Raw genomic sequence first — 14959 nt, 5'->3', positions numbered from 1 at the left:
ATCCTCATAAATACTCCTGTGTGATGTTTTCTTTTCTTGGGGCCTTTTAAGGGATGTAAAAACTGAGGCAGAGAGTGGTTGTTTGCTTAGGACATAAGGACAAGTAGGGGTTGTGCCAGGATTTAAACATGGGCAGTAAGACGTTAGTGCTGTGCTTGTTCATTCATCCATCCATTCCTCCATTCATTTATTTAACAAATATTTAATCAGAACAAATTGTGTTTAAGATGAGGTTCTAGGGATGCAGCAGGGGTGAACATAGCCTTGCCTCCAGAGAAATTATTATGCTGCTTGTGTGCTGGAATCCTGTGACCTCATGTGTTATCAAATTTAAGATGCTTCCATGCTGGTGCTTTTTCTAGCTTCTCATTAAGATGGTTCAGAAATTTGGTAGCAGGAAGGGCCTTTTCAAGTCATCTAAGATAGCCCCTTTCAACAGAAGCGGCCATTCAAGACAGAGAGTGTTTCTTTCCTCTTGAGCTATCAGGGACAAGTTATCACCGCTTCTAGGACCGTTGTAGGGTTTATCACTCTGAAGAGTAAGACGTAAGAGTTTTTGTCTTGTAGGCAGTGTCTTGTAGCCAGCTTGAATTAAGGCCAGTTTTCTCTTGGGTTTTCTGCAGACCAAGACAAAAATTTATCAGTATCTTAGGTGTTGAGTGAACAGTTGCAAACAGTACCAGCACATTGCTTCAAGAGGTCTTGGGGTTTGGTGGTCATGGTGGTGGTGGCTGTCAGAGTGCTCAGTCCAGGTGGAACTATGAGGAGGAGGGGATAGGGGTCCTGGCCATCTTTGGTGCAATGCCATCTCCTTTTCCCATCATGCTTCCCTTGCTCCTGCTCCCTCCCCACCCTCCCAGGCAGTAAAGTGTTACTGTGAATATGCTTGCTTAACTGTTAACTTAACTAAAGCCTTGCCTCCTTCCTTGGCCTTTCTTCCTTTGGACTAAGGAATCTGCTCACCTTGGCCAAAACGGGAATAGATAACTGAAGATATGGCTTATAAGAGCTTCCTTGTGACCCAACCTGGAGAATTTGCATTTTAATGGAAGAGATTTCTGCTGTTTCCTTACCCCCTCCTCATGTTGAGGGAAATAAAGACTAAAAATATTTTTTTTTTGAAGAGAGACAGAAAGAGCTCCAGTAGTTCACTCCTCAAATGGGTGCAATGGCTGGGGCTGGAGTCAGGAGCTGGGCATGCAGTCGACTGGAGTGGCAGAAACCCAGTTACTGGAGCCCAGGGTCTGCATCGGCAGGAAGCTAGAGTCAGGAATTGAACTCAGGCGCTCCCATGAGGGGCACCCATGTCTTAATCACTAGGCTAAATGCTTGCTGTAGGAGTAGAGTCGTAACATGTCTCTTGAAATGTTGAACTAGCCCCAATTATTACAATTTTATAAGAACTATAGTTTCTCTTGCACAACCTTGAATTATTTAGTGAAATATTAAGGTTTACCTATCTTATTTTAAAATTCTTGATGTGATTAATGTTGAGTTCACAGAAAGGAGTACTTTTTGACCATTGTAGTCTTACTTTACATTCTTCAAAGTCCTTGCCTGGCATGATTTTTTCACTACATCTCAGTATCAGAACATTTACTGGGTGATTCAGCATTGCTAGATACTATTGAACTGCTGGTGGCCCACAAAATTACTATTTATGCCATACATGTTTTTAAGTACCTATATAGTTTAAAAATTTTTTTAAAGATTTTATTTATTTCTTTGAGAGATAAGAGTTACAGACAGTGAGAGGAGAAACAGAGAGGAAGATCTTACATCCCTGGTTCACTCCCCAAATGGTTGCAACGGCTGGAGCTGCGTCGATCTGAAGCCAGAAGCCAGGAACTTCTTCCAGGTCTCCCACTGGAGAACAGGGGCCCAAGGACTTGGGCCATCTTCTACTGCTTTCCCAGGCCATAGCAGAGAGCTGATCAGAAGAGGAGCAGCTGGGACTCGAACCAGCACCCATATGGGATGCCAGCACTGCAGTTAGAGGTTTAACCTACTGAGCCACAGCGCCGGCCGCTATAGTTTATAATTTACTATTTCTCACCTATCTTCTCATTTAATTGGCCACATGGTCATTAAGACAACACATGAATATGTCAAGAAAATCTTGCCTGTAGACAGTGATTAAAATGAAAATATAATATCCCTTTTCATAGAAAAGAATGAACGTGATAGAAGTGAAGAGATTTGTCCTGGCTAAAAACCAGGTTTTCTTAACTTTGGGTCTGGTGTTCTTTCTTCCAAGCCACAGCTGCCTGTAAACTTAGGACTTTTTCTTCAATTCTTGTGCCTGATCTCCTCTGATACTTGATAATCCAGGTTACTACTGTTTTGCAAAAACTCCTAATTTAGAATAGTAGACATTCAGAATTGACGATCATTCTTAGTTTCTGCATTTAAATATTTGTCCATTTATGATCTTCAGGAACATAACCTTCTCAAATAACACCCATTGTTCTGGAAAGATGTTATAAAATACCATGGTCTTGATGACTAGAGTCAATGCAATTTTTGCTTGCAGTTTGTCCCTACTTTGATTTTATTTTCTATTCTTCCAGTGTGACTGGAAGTTGCTCCAGCTCACTGTTGACTGCACAGTAAGCAAAGCATAGCTAGTTTTTTTCTCCCTCCAACAGGGAAAAAATTGTTGGTTCCTCTTTTTAGAATAATACAGTTAGAGTACTTCAAACTATGTATCTAGTTTCATAGTTTTTCTCAGACTCACCTTGTTCTATACCTATTGCTGCTCTTCTCTACTCATTTTTAGAATATTAGTTTCCCTTTTTTCCCACTCTTTCCCATTCGTCATTCACATTTATAGCGATCAGGATTGTGCCTGGTTGTGGTTGTAACCGGCAGGGCCAGCATGGAGGATTAATTTCTTGACCACCCTGAGGACTCCTTTTTTCAATTGGAGCTTTTGTGACTTGATCATGTTCCACTTAACACTTTATTAATAAATTTGGTATGTTGCTCCGTAATTGTTTCTTGTGGGTAAGTCTTTACTCCCTGTTGTGCTGTTAATTAATAGTCCTAGAGGGCAAGTATTATGCCTTGACACATCCTTTGTAAAGAACTCTTCAATAAGAAACACAAGAAAGGATACATAGGATTTTAGAATGTGTGCAGTTAATCAGATACGTATTTAGTTGAGTACCTACTGTTTGCCACCTACTCTGCTAGGGATGTACAGTCAAGTGGCAGATCCACTGGGCTTACACTCTAACAGAAAGGTCAAACTAGTAAGCCAGATAATCTGAGACAGTGTGATAAGAGATTTGAGAGAATGAATATGAGTTGTTATGAACATATATGGTCTGTGTCTATAGACATGTGGGAAGGTGGCCTTTGAAATCAGCTGACACCTAAAGGATACATAAGGACTGTCTAATACAGCAGGGGTGATGAAAGATGAGATTAAGACCTGGTGCTCTTTTGGAAGGCAATTCCTCTGTCTAATTAGAGGGTAAAGAGACCATGGCAGGAACATGGAGTTCAAGTAAGAAGCTATAGATGTGCCAGGGATGTGGGACAGCCTTATTAAGTGTTGGCTTTTTCCTAAGAGTAAGCATTGTTTGTTTTGTTTTCCTGAACCAAGGAGCAGCATGATCAGATGCGCAGTTAGAGTCCTTTGTGCTGTGCTGTGGAGGATGGTTGGTTAGAGGAGATCTGTAGGGAGACTACTTAATAGTTCCTTGAGTAATAGAGTCTGAGATGATAATGATCTCAACAGGCTAAGTTATGTGGAGGGATTCAGCGGATATTTAGCAGAGGGTCCTTGAGAATTACTGGATTTGGAGGGCAGGAACAGTGAGAGAGAGAGAGAGAGTGTGTGTTAAGGGCGATGAGAAACCCTTCAGTTCTTGGATCCCTCCTATTCCTCCATTATTGATTTTAGGCAGTCATTGATTTTGAGCTATATTATTCATGACCTTAAAATAAATACATGTAATCCCAATAGGATACCCCTGTTAAAATTTCATATTTCCTATGATCTATTCAGGAAGATTTTTAGATTACAGAGAGTAGTTTATGTGTTGGTGATGCTTTATGTTCAAAGATTAAACATACTTAAACATACTAACTAAGCATACTTAGTTAAATAAAAATTATAATTAAAATAGTCTTATTTAATATTTCAGAGAAATATTAATATATGAAATAAAATGAACTATTTTTCAGATCCTTCATCCCATTAAAAGCCAATTAAGTAATGGTAAATTTATTAGGGAAGAAAGGAATGTGAACTTGTCACTACAGAATTACCCATCCATTGCCCAGCTTTAACAGAAATAAAGATCTAGACATAAAATATAAAGTAATGAAATCATTTTTTTAGATACACAGATAGCTCAGCTCAGAATAGTTCCAAAGATTGTCAAGAGCCATTTGTCATCACCTGGAAGAGTCTAGGTGAGGAATCAAAGGATCCTGGCAGTATGGCATGGAGTGGGAGCCTGCAGTCCATATTGGAGTGCTGATTTGAATCCTGGCTCCTCTGCTTCTGATCCAGCTAACTGCTAAGGCACCTGGGAGCAGGCAGATGACTCAAGTTCTTGAGACTCTGCCACCCACGTGGTAGACCTGGATGGAGTTCCTGGCTTCTTCCTGGTTTAGCCCCAGCTGTTATGGCCAATGGGGAGTGAACCAGAGAAGATCTCTCTCTCTCCCCCTCCCTCCCTCCCTCCTTCCCTCTCCCCCATCCCTTGCCTTTCAAGTAAATCAACAAATTATTGTTAAAAATGAAACCACTGGGGCCAGTGCTGTGGCTCTCGAGTTAAGCTGCTGCCTACGGGTGTGGCATCCCATATGGGCACTGGTTCAAGTCCTGTCTGCTCCACTCTGCATCCAGCTCTTTACTATGGCTTGGGAAAGCAGTGGAAGATGGCCCAAGTCCTTGGGTCCCTGCACACCCGTGTGAGAGACCTGGAAGAAGCTCCTGGCTTCAGATCAGCCCAACTCTGGTCTGTCTGTCTGTCTGTCTCTCTTCCTCTCTATGACTCTGCTTTTCAAATAAATAATTTTTTTTTAAATGAAACCACAGCTAGGGAATCATTAGTGGACTTTCACTCCTAAATGACATTAAGGGAGCGATTTCCCTTCCCTCCTCCTTCCTTTTTTTTTTTTTTCTTAAGTTAATTTGTTTCTTACCAAACCTCTTTTAAGTTCTTGGATTTGAGCATTTCTCTTAAGTGGTGTAAATAAAACTAAACTGTCACCTTTGTTTTGATCTTGGCTGCATCAAAACAAGCTTTGTAATTAACAGTTTGCCTCCTCTTAGCACCTTGGCTTGTACACCTGTAAAATGAGAAGGTGGGAGTGGATTACTGCTAAGGGGACTCTCCACCATGATTTCTTTTATCCTGCCTTGTCTTTTCACTAGTTCTGTGTGTCCAGCTGTTCCAGGCCGTGGTTGACTTGAGGGTCCCACTTGTCTTTGAGATCTGTTTTCAGAGCCACCCCCACATGGTGAGGCTGTTAAGAGGCAGGACCAAGGGGCTAGAAGATAACCAAATAGCAGCCCTTAGGGAAGAGAGAGGGGGCAGTGGAGTTCCCCAAGATTTCAAGTTTAAATACTCAGAATCTACACATAGCCCAGGAAAGCTGCTCCTTTATTACATTCCCTCTTGCCATTGTTTTTGTTACTTGTGGTGTTTTTCCCACCAAACAAATGCTTGCCTCATTAATTTGTGGTGTTTTCTTTCTGTGTGTGCACATTTGGGGGCCAGAGGAGGTGGAGTGGTTCTGAACCGGGCAGAGAGAAGCCACAGAACCTGTGCTACAAACCTTTGCTGCCTCTGGGGTCACAAAGCACAGATTTCCTTACAAAGTTGGTCCCTCCCTTTGCAGGGTCCTTCAGGGCCACCCCATCTCCATCGCCACCTCCTCCTCGGACACTGCCCTGTAGCACGGGTGTGGTTGCCCTCCATTGCTGATGTGTGTCCTCCTGCTGCCCATTCCCAAGCTCATGTCCTCTGGGGATACTGACTAACCTCACTCAGCCTTGGACTTCTTTAAAGACATTTAAAATGCATTCAGACACAAAACAGAAACACAGCAAGTTATTGTGTGATGTTGTAGTTTATGTATTAATATCTTTCATTTCATATTTAAAATATCTTAGAAATTGGGTGACTTTCTACATATTAACCTGTTTAGTCTTTGAGATGAAAGATGCAAACAGTAATCCCTTGGCTGTTAAATAATTTGACTTTTTTCCATGCTTTTTGTGATTGCTGGGTCTTACTGAGCAGATCCTAGCTTAGAAACTGGCATGTATAGTTTTGCAAAATGGCTATTAAAAGGACTGCAAAAATGTGACCATTTAAATAGCTATTTCAGGAAGCAAAAAGTTCTCCTGTGATATTAAGAATGGCAGTTTGTTTTGCTTATGTTTCCTCTACATATATTTAATTATAAAGTGGACAGTTTTAAAAACCACCTTGTTCTTTAAATTTGCAATGGATCTTTGAATATCTGGGTGGTGGCTGGACCAGAGGTGGTTGGTTCTGTTGGTTTCTACCACTGTCATCTCCTCAATCTACTACTGTAGTAAGATGGTGACTGCTTTCAGCTTGAGGTAAAGCAAATACTTTGCATTAACACCCGACCCCCAAACACACACACCTTACTACTGTCAGTCCTTTTAGCCAGCTACCCTGGCTGCTACAAAAAGGAAGGTGTCCTAATTGCAACAGCTTCTTGCCTTTCTGATACACACAATTCAGATTTGCCGGTTGATGACTCCCTTTGGGATGTTGGTTTTAACTTCTGTTTCCCTGGTGAAGACCGCACTGCTTTGCCGGCTATGCCAGGAAGACTGGATTGCAGTCCTCCAGGCAGCAAAGGATCAGATCTCATTTATGCTTTACAGAACTCCGTCGTAGAAACTTGTGAGTTTGTGGAATGCAGAATGAGGATTGAATGAGGAGTGCTTTAATGCAGGCTGTTGAATGGATGTTTTTGCAATGAATGGTCTCTTGTCAATCTGAAAGTCCACTAGAAAGAGTCCTGGGGTTTTTTGTTTGTTTTGAACGTTGCAAAACAGTCGTAATTCTTCACGGTTCATCCCTTCCCCACCCCCGGAGACCCCCACACTCCCACAGCAGCCCCCTCTAACTCAGTTATCAGCGGCCGTGGTTTCTGGGCCCGCCCTGCCACACATGTTCGCTGGTGATTCTGAAAGTGTAAATCAAGGGGTCACTTCGTCCCCACTGCGGCACAGGTGTGAAAGACTCTGCTAAAAAGACAAATTTCTCAGCGTGACTCACTCTCAACACTGACCGTTGCTCTTAACCTGGCCAGGAAAGATGTACCCGTCAGTGTTACGATGAAAACAACCAGGAGGGGGCTGGTGGCGAGGATGCAAGCACTGAGATAAAATTTGGACAAAGCTGTGTGTCTGGGCGCACAGGAGCCGCGACGCGGGCGGCTCGGGCAGCGCAGGCGGGCGGAGCGGCCGCGGCACCTGCGAGAAGCTCGGGCGGGGCCGGAGGACGGGGCGGGTCCCGAGGGCGTGGCCCGCGCGGGGGCGGGGCCTTCGGGGGGCGGGTGCAGCCGCGAGCCGGGCGGTGCCGGCGGTTGGAAGGGGGTGGAGTTGCCCTTGGAGGCGGCACCGGCCCTGGGCCCCGAGGCCCGCCGCGCCCTATCGGGCCCGAGCGAGTGGCCCCGCGGAGCCGGCGCGCTCCCGCCTGCAGGGGGAGGGCGGACAGGGCGCGGGGACCGGCCAGGCCGCGGCGGGCGTTGTTTCTCTTTCACTTTCCTTCGCTCGGAGGCCGGCGCGCTGGCGGGCAGGCGGCGGCGGCGGCGGCGGCCGCTCGGTAGGTATCGGACGGGCTTGCGAGGGGCCGGGGCGCCGCCCGCGCCTGCGCCCGCGCACTCCGCCCAAGTTTGCGCCCCGGACGGACGCGAGCGGCACCTCGGGACACCTGCCGCGGCCGGCCCGTCTGGAGCCGGGAGAGCCGCGGGGGCGGGGGCGGCCAGCTGAAATCCGGGGGCCTGGAACCGTGCCCTCCCCTCGGGGGCGGAGAGGGCGGCCGACTGCTGGCGCCCGGACCGGGAGAGAAGGCTCACGCTCCGCGGCTCAGCCCCGGGCCGGCCCGAGCTGCGCGGTGGCGGCGCCTGGGCCCGCGCACCTGCCGATCGCGCGGGCGTGGGCTCCAACCACTGAGCACAGGGCCCGCCGGGCGCTGCCCGAGGACGCGAAAAGTTCCCTCCTGCGCCATCACCGCGAGGAGTTGCTTCCTTGAAGCTTCTTGGTGGCAGGGTCGTGTGTGACTTAGGATCTGAGCACACCCCGCATCGGAGCCGTGCTTTTGCTCTGTCCGAGGACTTTTCTCTGAGTCCGGAGCGTGGTGGCACAGCCGTGGGAAATGCAAGGCGGTTAATCCCAGGGTACGGAGCAGGAAGCCGAGACGCGGAATCGGCTGTTAAACACTTGGCCGAAGGTCAGCAGGGCCCAGGGCCAGGACCCTGGCCTCCCCATTGGCTGCGCTGGCTGTCTGTGACACCCCCAGCACGATTTCCCTGAGCGGATGGGAAGGTTACAGACAGCCCCTCTTCCCTGAGGGGTTCCAAGAGGGTCTGTGGTGTTGACGACGCCTGTTACCATTCGGGTTGCTTAATCCTTGCCTGTGAGTTAGCTACGGTGGGGGAAAGTTCCTGTTCGTGGAATGAACTCAGGAAAATCAGCTGCTGCTTTCATGTTGTGTTATTCTGAGAAGACACATTTCTTGTAAGAAAGCTTTCAAACTTTTTTTTTTTTGGTAACCTAACTTTATTTACAAGCTGACTGTGCTAGATGTTTCTAGAACTGTCGATGACAATTAGTTTTTATTGAGTGTTAGCATTACATATATTGTCTCTTTGGATCCTCAGCAGTCTAGGAGGCTGGCATTCTTATTTGCATTTTTATTGTTCTTTAAAAACATCGAGATCCACAGAGGAAAGTAATGTTGCCCAGATTATATACCTGTGCTAAAATATGATCGCTTCTATTGAAGTTAAATCAGTCTAATAGAAGAGAGAAGGGGTAACTGTAAATCAGAATAAAAGTAACTGGTGTCAGGAGAGAAGTCAGCATTCAAAACCGGGGAGGAATGGCATTGGAGAAGGATTTGAGGGATGAGTAGGATGCAGAGGGGAGGAAGGGCTCATTGGATAGAGGAGCCCAGCCCATTGGATAGAGGGCACAGAGCCTGCAGAGGGAGCAGGGGGAGGAGCAATCCCTTCCGTTTGCCTGCAGGAACAGAGGTGTTGAAAGATTTGTTAAGGTCAGCCTGTGGAGGTCTTATGTGACAGGAAAGTTTTAAGAAACTTAAAACTTTTTTGTTTGTGAAGAGGAGACACTGCCTTTAAGAAGCTTCAAATGTGATAGAATAAAATAAACCTTGGTGGCAGAATATAAAGTGGACCCCAGCTGGAGCAGTCCTATGCAGGTTGGACCAGGCAAGTGTGCAGAATGGGCAGGGACACCAACTTGATCTGACTGACTTCTGCTGCTGTATTATAAAGTGCAGACAGAAGTAGGCAGCATTCTGACTGAGATGATACTGGCTTCAGCTTGAACCTTGTAACTTGTGTTGGCAAGAACTAGGATCCTAGAAGGGCACTCGAGCAGATGATGAAAATGCGTTACTGAAGAGGTGAAGATATCAACTGGTGTTCCTAGCTTTGGGTGTCATTCGTGTAGAGGCCCGTTTTCTATCATTCTGAATTAAGTTCTAGCAGATTACAGGTTAATGGTACAATGAAGAATATATGCTGTTCACCCAGTTTGGAGCATGAATATATTGCTACTAATATGTTACGAGGAATTTGACACCACTTTCTCTCATCTTTTAAAAATGGTTTTGGAAGCAGACATGGGAAGGCAGAACCACCAAAAGGAGTGATGACCAGCGATCTCACAGTACATCTGGCTGTTAGTTCTCATGCTTCGGACACCTTGCTGGGGACGCCACACCAGCTCCTGGGATCGGACTCTCATCCACTTAGTGCCCCTCTTTGTCTGAACTACTAAAGCCAGTCTCAGCTGACCACGAATGGCTACCCAAAGGAAACACCTGGTGAAAGACTTCAACCCTTACATTACATGCTATATCTGTAAAGGGTATCTGATCAAGCCAACTACGGTGACAGAATGCCTCCATACTTGTGAGTATTCTCTTATACTGGAAGCTACACCTGCATTTGTTCCATTAAAACTGCCATCTTTTGTTTTAACTTTTTAAAAAGAGAGTAGTATTCCAAGCATTATCTTTGAATTAATTTTCTTACTTGTTCATGAGATACCAGTGGCATGAGGTTTTCCTTCTGTTAGTGAATTCTCAATACATTTGATTTTTTTCTTCGTGCTGTAAAATGTTCCAAGAGTCATGGCACACATTTTTGGTTATGGTGTTTTAAAAAGTAGACTATTTCAGGATTTTTTTAATCTTTAAAAGTATACCACAGGGATTAATGTGCTCAGAGGTTTTGTTTGGATACACATACTGTAACTCACTGGTTGTTAAAGTATGATTTCTAGACCAGCAGCTTCATTGTCAGGGCCCTCTGGGAACGTGTTAGAAATGCAGATTTCCAGGCTCCCACCCTGGATTTACTGAATAAGAAACTGTGGGAGTGGGCCCAGCAATCTGTGTTTGAAAAGTGCTCTCCATGCCTCTGAAGAATCAGTTGTCCTAGCATCGCATCTGAGGACCTCCTATCAAATTTCACTGTCACCTGTCTCATCAGACAAGGAAGGGACATTTTTATAGCCACTTATGTCAGGATTATAAGTGCTTTTTGTGTCTCTGCCAATATGAGTTTCTTATGTCAATGAAACTAATTCTAGTAAGTTCTAGGTTAATGTTTATTATGTGCACCAGAGTAGATACTTTATAATACTCGACTCCATGATAGCTTTAGAATAACGTTGTAACATTTTGGAGTGGATATGGAGGAAGAGAGGGTGGAAACTAAGAGTTAAGTAACTTTCCCACTCTCACAGCTAATGAGTGATGGGCCTGTATTCAGTTCCAAGGCTCATGCTTTTTCTAAAATAACATGATGTGATTTTTAGGGGGTAAACTTTTCCTTTTAACTCTTCTCCCTGTGCTGAATAGACATAATATTAAGCCAGTAGTTTTAAACAAGGGTGCAAAATAGAATCACCTGGAAATGGTTAAAGTGACAAATTTTATATTACATATATTTTGACACAATTAAAAAGAATAAAATCGCCTAGGGAGCAGTTTAAACATATACATGCTCAAGATCAAGACCCTACCTGAATAGAGTTGGCAGATCTGTGGTAAGTTCTGGGCACAAATGTTTTGGCAGAGTTCTCCTGGTGAAGCTGATATTTGTTACTTTTGGGGTATCCTATGCTATTAGCAACTAACCACGGACTATCTCGTATGATCAGTTTGCTATTTCCCTATATCACTATTTAACTTGAACAGCTAATAGTTAACTATCATTTATCATACATTTATTGATTAGCTACTGTGTGTCAGCACTGTCCTAAGCACATAGGATACAGTAATGCACAAGGTAATAACAATGTCTCTGCTCAAGAAGTTCACATTCTGATAGGGCAGGGGTGGGAACAGCTGGTCTGCAGGCTGTGTGAGGCCTGCAGAATCATCTGGACTGGCTCTGCCTATGCAGCCACAGACAGGACTTGAAATTCAATAAATGTGTAGCAGGCTAATTTTTAACTTGGTGATTCTGTATACTCGCAGATTACATTATAAATATCCAAATGGCCCTTGGCAGAAAAAAGTTCCCCCTCTCCCCATAACTGGAGAAACTAACTATGTGCCGTGTTACTGATAAATACTATAAAGAGGAAGAAAAGACCATAGATATGAGAGATGAGGCTAGTTTATATAAATAAAGAGAGATAAGACATTTGAATAGAAACCAAAGGGATTGAACTTGGTGGATACAAGTGGGAAGAGCTCGCTAGGCAGAAGGAAGATTAAGTACACAGGCCTGGAGGTGGTAATATGCTTATCGTATTCAAAGAATAGCGAGTCAATTAGAAAACTGTAGCTGTAGCTCTTTTGAAAGATGCTGGGGCCTTCACCCAAGGTGGTAAGATGTGAAATAGGGGTGGTGACCAGTGGTTGAATTGTAGATGTATTTTAGAGGAAGAGCCAATGAGATGTGGCTACTCTAGGTTGAAGACTTGACTTCCACATTTCCCATTGCACCAAGAATGGCACCTGGACATGGTCTGCAGTCTGGTTCTGCTTCTTTTAATACTTGCACATTGATGTATTTTTAAGATATTTATTTGAAAGGCAGAGTTACAGAGAGAGTCGACAGAGACAGATAAATCTTTTTTCTGCTGGTTCACTCCCCAAATGACCATAACCACTGGAGCTGGGCCGATTCAAAGTCAGGAGCCAGGAGCTTCTTCTGGGTCTCCCATACAGGTGCAAGGGCCCAAACACTTGGGCCATCCTCCACTGCTTTCCAAAGCTCATTAGCAGAGAGCTAGATTGGAATGAGGCAACCGGGACTCAAATCAGCAGCCATTTGGCTTTACTTACCATGCCACAATGCTGGCCCCTGTACATTGGGAGACAGCTCCCGTCCACACAGCTGGGGGCCAAAGATGGGAACTGAGAACTCAGTTCACATCTTCCAGATGGGTGGCAGGATCCCCGATACCTGTGCCATCACCTCTGCCTCCCACACTCCACATAAGAAGGAAGCTGGAATTACCAGCTGCAGCCAGGCTTGAGCCAAGTACTCCGGCGTGTTCCATGGCTGTCCTAACCAGCAGCTTAACTGCTAGGCCAAACGCTGGCTGCCGCCCCCAACCCTCTGGACTTCTGAGTATCACTGGTTTGTGTTTATGTGGTTCGCAGTGTCTCCTTATTTCTAAGGATAATATAAATGCTACTACAAGGCAGTGTTCCGCAGTCACTGGTTGTGTCTTTGATATGTGGTGATATTCTGAGTTTCCTCTCTTTTACCATGTGTACTCAGACAGATATACTAGTATTATAATTTAGGATAAGTACAAATTAAATAAAATGATTGAATGGGAAAGGTAGAAAGTGAGAGTTATCAAGTGACATTATGACACCCTATAGTATTTTTAGAACCTAGGCATATCAAATGAACATCTTATTAAAATAACTTTGCACAAAGACTATAATTTCTTAATTTCTCTGAGTAAACATTTGTTCTCATTCAAACTCATAAGAAAATGCAAGGATTTTTGTCTTAACTATTCAAGGTGTCTATTTTTCAAATAAAATGAAATTTTTAAAAAGTGTGAAACTAAGTTGTATTATTGGTGAGCAAAGTCATACATAGAATGTGCTACTCTGACTGGTCAAGTGAAGAATGAATAGTCAAGAAATGTTATAAAATAAATTCAGATGTTGATAAGTGCAATGCAGACAATTTAGCGGTGATAAAATCAGCAGGTGTGTGTCATGGTACTGAAGCAGAAAGGAAAGTACAAAAAGGAACTGAAATGTTTTCTGAAATTCCCAAAGCCGTAGTGCCCAGGCCTTGTCAAATAGGGAGAGCAGCCCTAGGGGCAGCCCAGGAGCAAGGGAGAGGGCTGCGCTGCGGTGGCATGGAGGGATCCTGTCCTGGGTCCGTGAAGTGACGTCAGCGTTCTTGCAGATTGCCCCACGGACACACGGTAACTCTCACTCTGCCTCAGACCAGTTAGGCTGCTGCTCCCTACTTTCCCCTAGAGAAGTTCCGGAGCTCACACTGCCTGGCTGGCCTGTCATTGTGGAAGGAAGGGCCCAGCCAGGGGACAGGATTTCTGCCGGAGCACCCAGTTGTGCGGAGCGGGAGGCAGGGAGGCCGAGACTGTGGCCATCCTGTCTCGATGGCTTCTGGACAGAGGCTGCAAAGGAAGGGTGGGGGTCGTGAAAGCCACATGTCGAAGCCGACTCATGTTGATACCACTTCTCAGAAGTAGGCAGGAGATGGAGACGCACTTTCAGGATGAGTTAAATTTTCAAACAAAAATGAGTTTTAGCTTTAAATGATCACAGAATTAGCTAGATGAACTAAATCCACATTGACCATCATTGTTATATGTCTGTGAGATTATTTTCATAACCAGACAAACCTAAGGAAATAAACATGGTCACACAAATACTTACTGAATTATTTTAAACATTACTGTCAGGCGCTTTGCTAGCCACAGGGGGAGAGTGGTAAATAGAATAGATTTGGAACATAGACTTCTCTATCAAGCAGATTTCCCAATAACCAAAAGAAATGTCTAACACATGTTATTTGGATGCATCCTGTTCTTTCCTGTACAAACTCATCTACTCTGAGACTTCAGCTGATGTCCTGCATCTCTGTTTTCTGGCTTAGGCTTCTCACAGCTTTACAGTCTCACTGGATGTCCACTTGGATGTCCTAAAGTCACCTGAACTCAACGTATCTAGGGATGCCCAAATGGGACGCCAGCATGTCATTCTCTCAGCCAGAGGTGTGCTCTGCACTGGACCCTCTTCAGCTTCACAGACCTGTGACACAGTCCTGCTGATGTCTCGCTGATAGTTCTCACATCATCCCTATAGTGCCTTCCCCGTTCGGGCATCATTCCTTTTCCCCAGAGCCACTGCAGGGCATTCTTAACCTGTGCCACAGCGGCCATCATTCAAACCAGCTTACTGTCTTCAGCACTGTCACCCTGTAGCCTACCCCACAATTTCCTAGGGGTATCGATCACCTCAGGATAACTTAAAGCTACTTAGCTGTGGCTAGCTTCTGCCTGTCTCTTCCACCACGACCACCTACCACACTTGCAGGTGCTCGGGTCAACTGTTGGCTCTACTTGGAATGAGCTGCTTCTGTGTGCCCAGTTAGCAGTTACCCATCCTTTAACTCTCCTGCCACCCGCCTGCTCCCATAGGCTGATTGGAGTTAAGAGGCTCCTGAACTAAAGCTTAATTACTGACTAATA

General features: G+C 45.0%; 2 protein-coding genes across 4 annotated transcripts in view; both read left to right on the top strand.

Moving 5' to 3' along the window:
* The window catches only part of LOC138845286 (tRNA (guanine-N(7)-)-methyltransferase-like), a 56766-nt gene extending 46693 nt beyond the window's left edge, over nt 1–10073 (top strand). Inside the window, exon 4 of the mRNA XM_070057143.1 lies at nt 9871–10073. The gene's annotated coding sequence lies outside the window, so the exon portion shown is untranslated. The remainder of the gene's footprint in view (nt 1–9870) is intronic.
* The window catches only part of PCGF5 (polycomb group ring finger 5), a 66709-nt gene continuing 61730 nt past the window's right edge, over nt 9981–14959 (top strand). For all 3 annotated transcript variants that reach the window (XM_051823407.2, XM_070057630.1, XM_070057631.1), the window contains exon 1: nt 9981–10167. In XM_051823407.2, the coding sequence (XP_051679367.1) occupies nt 10056–10167 (112 nt within the window). In that variant the 5' untranslated portion in view covers nt 9981–10055. The remainder of the gene's footprint in view (nt 10168–14959) is intronic.

The sequence above is a fragment of the Oryctolagus cuniculus genome, chromosome 15, assembly GCF_964237555.1.
Source record: "Oryctolagus cuniculus chromosome 15, mOryCun1.1, whole genome shotgun sequence".
Lineage (NCBI taxonomy): Eukaryota > Metazoa > Chordata > Mammalia > Lagomorpha > Leporidae > Oryctolagus > Oryctolagus cuniculus.
The sequence above is the reverse complement of the archived record's forward strand: the minus strand, read 5'-3'. Positions and strand labels throughout refer to the sequence as shown.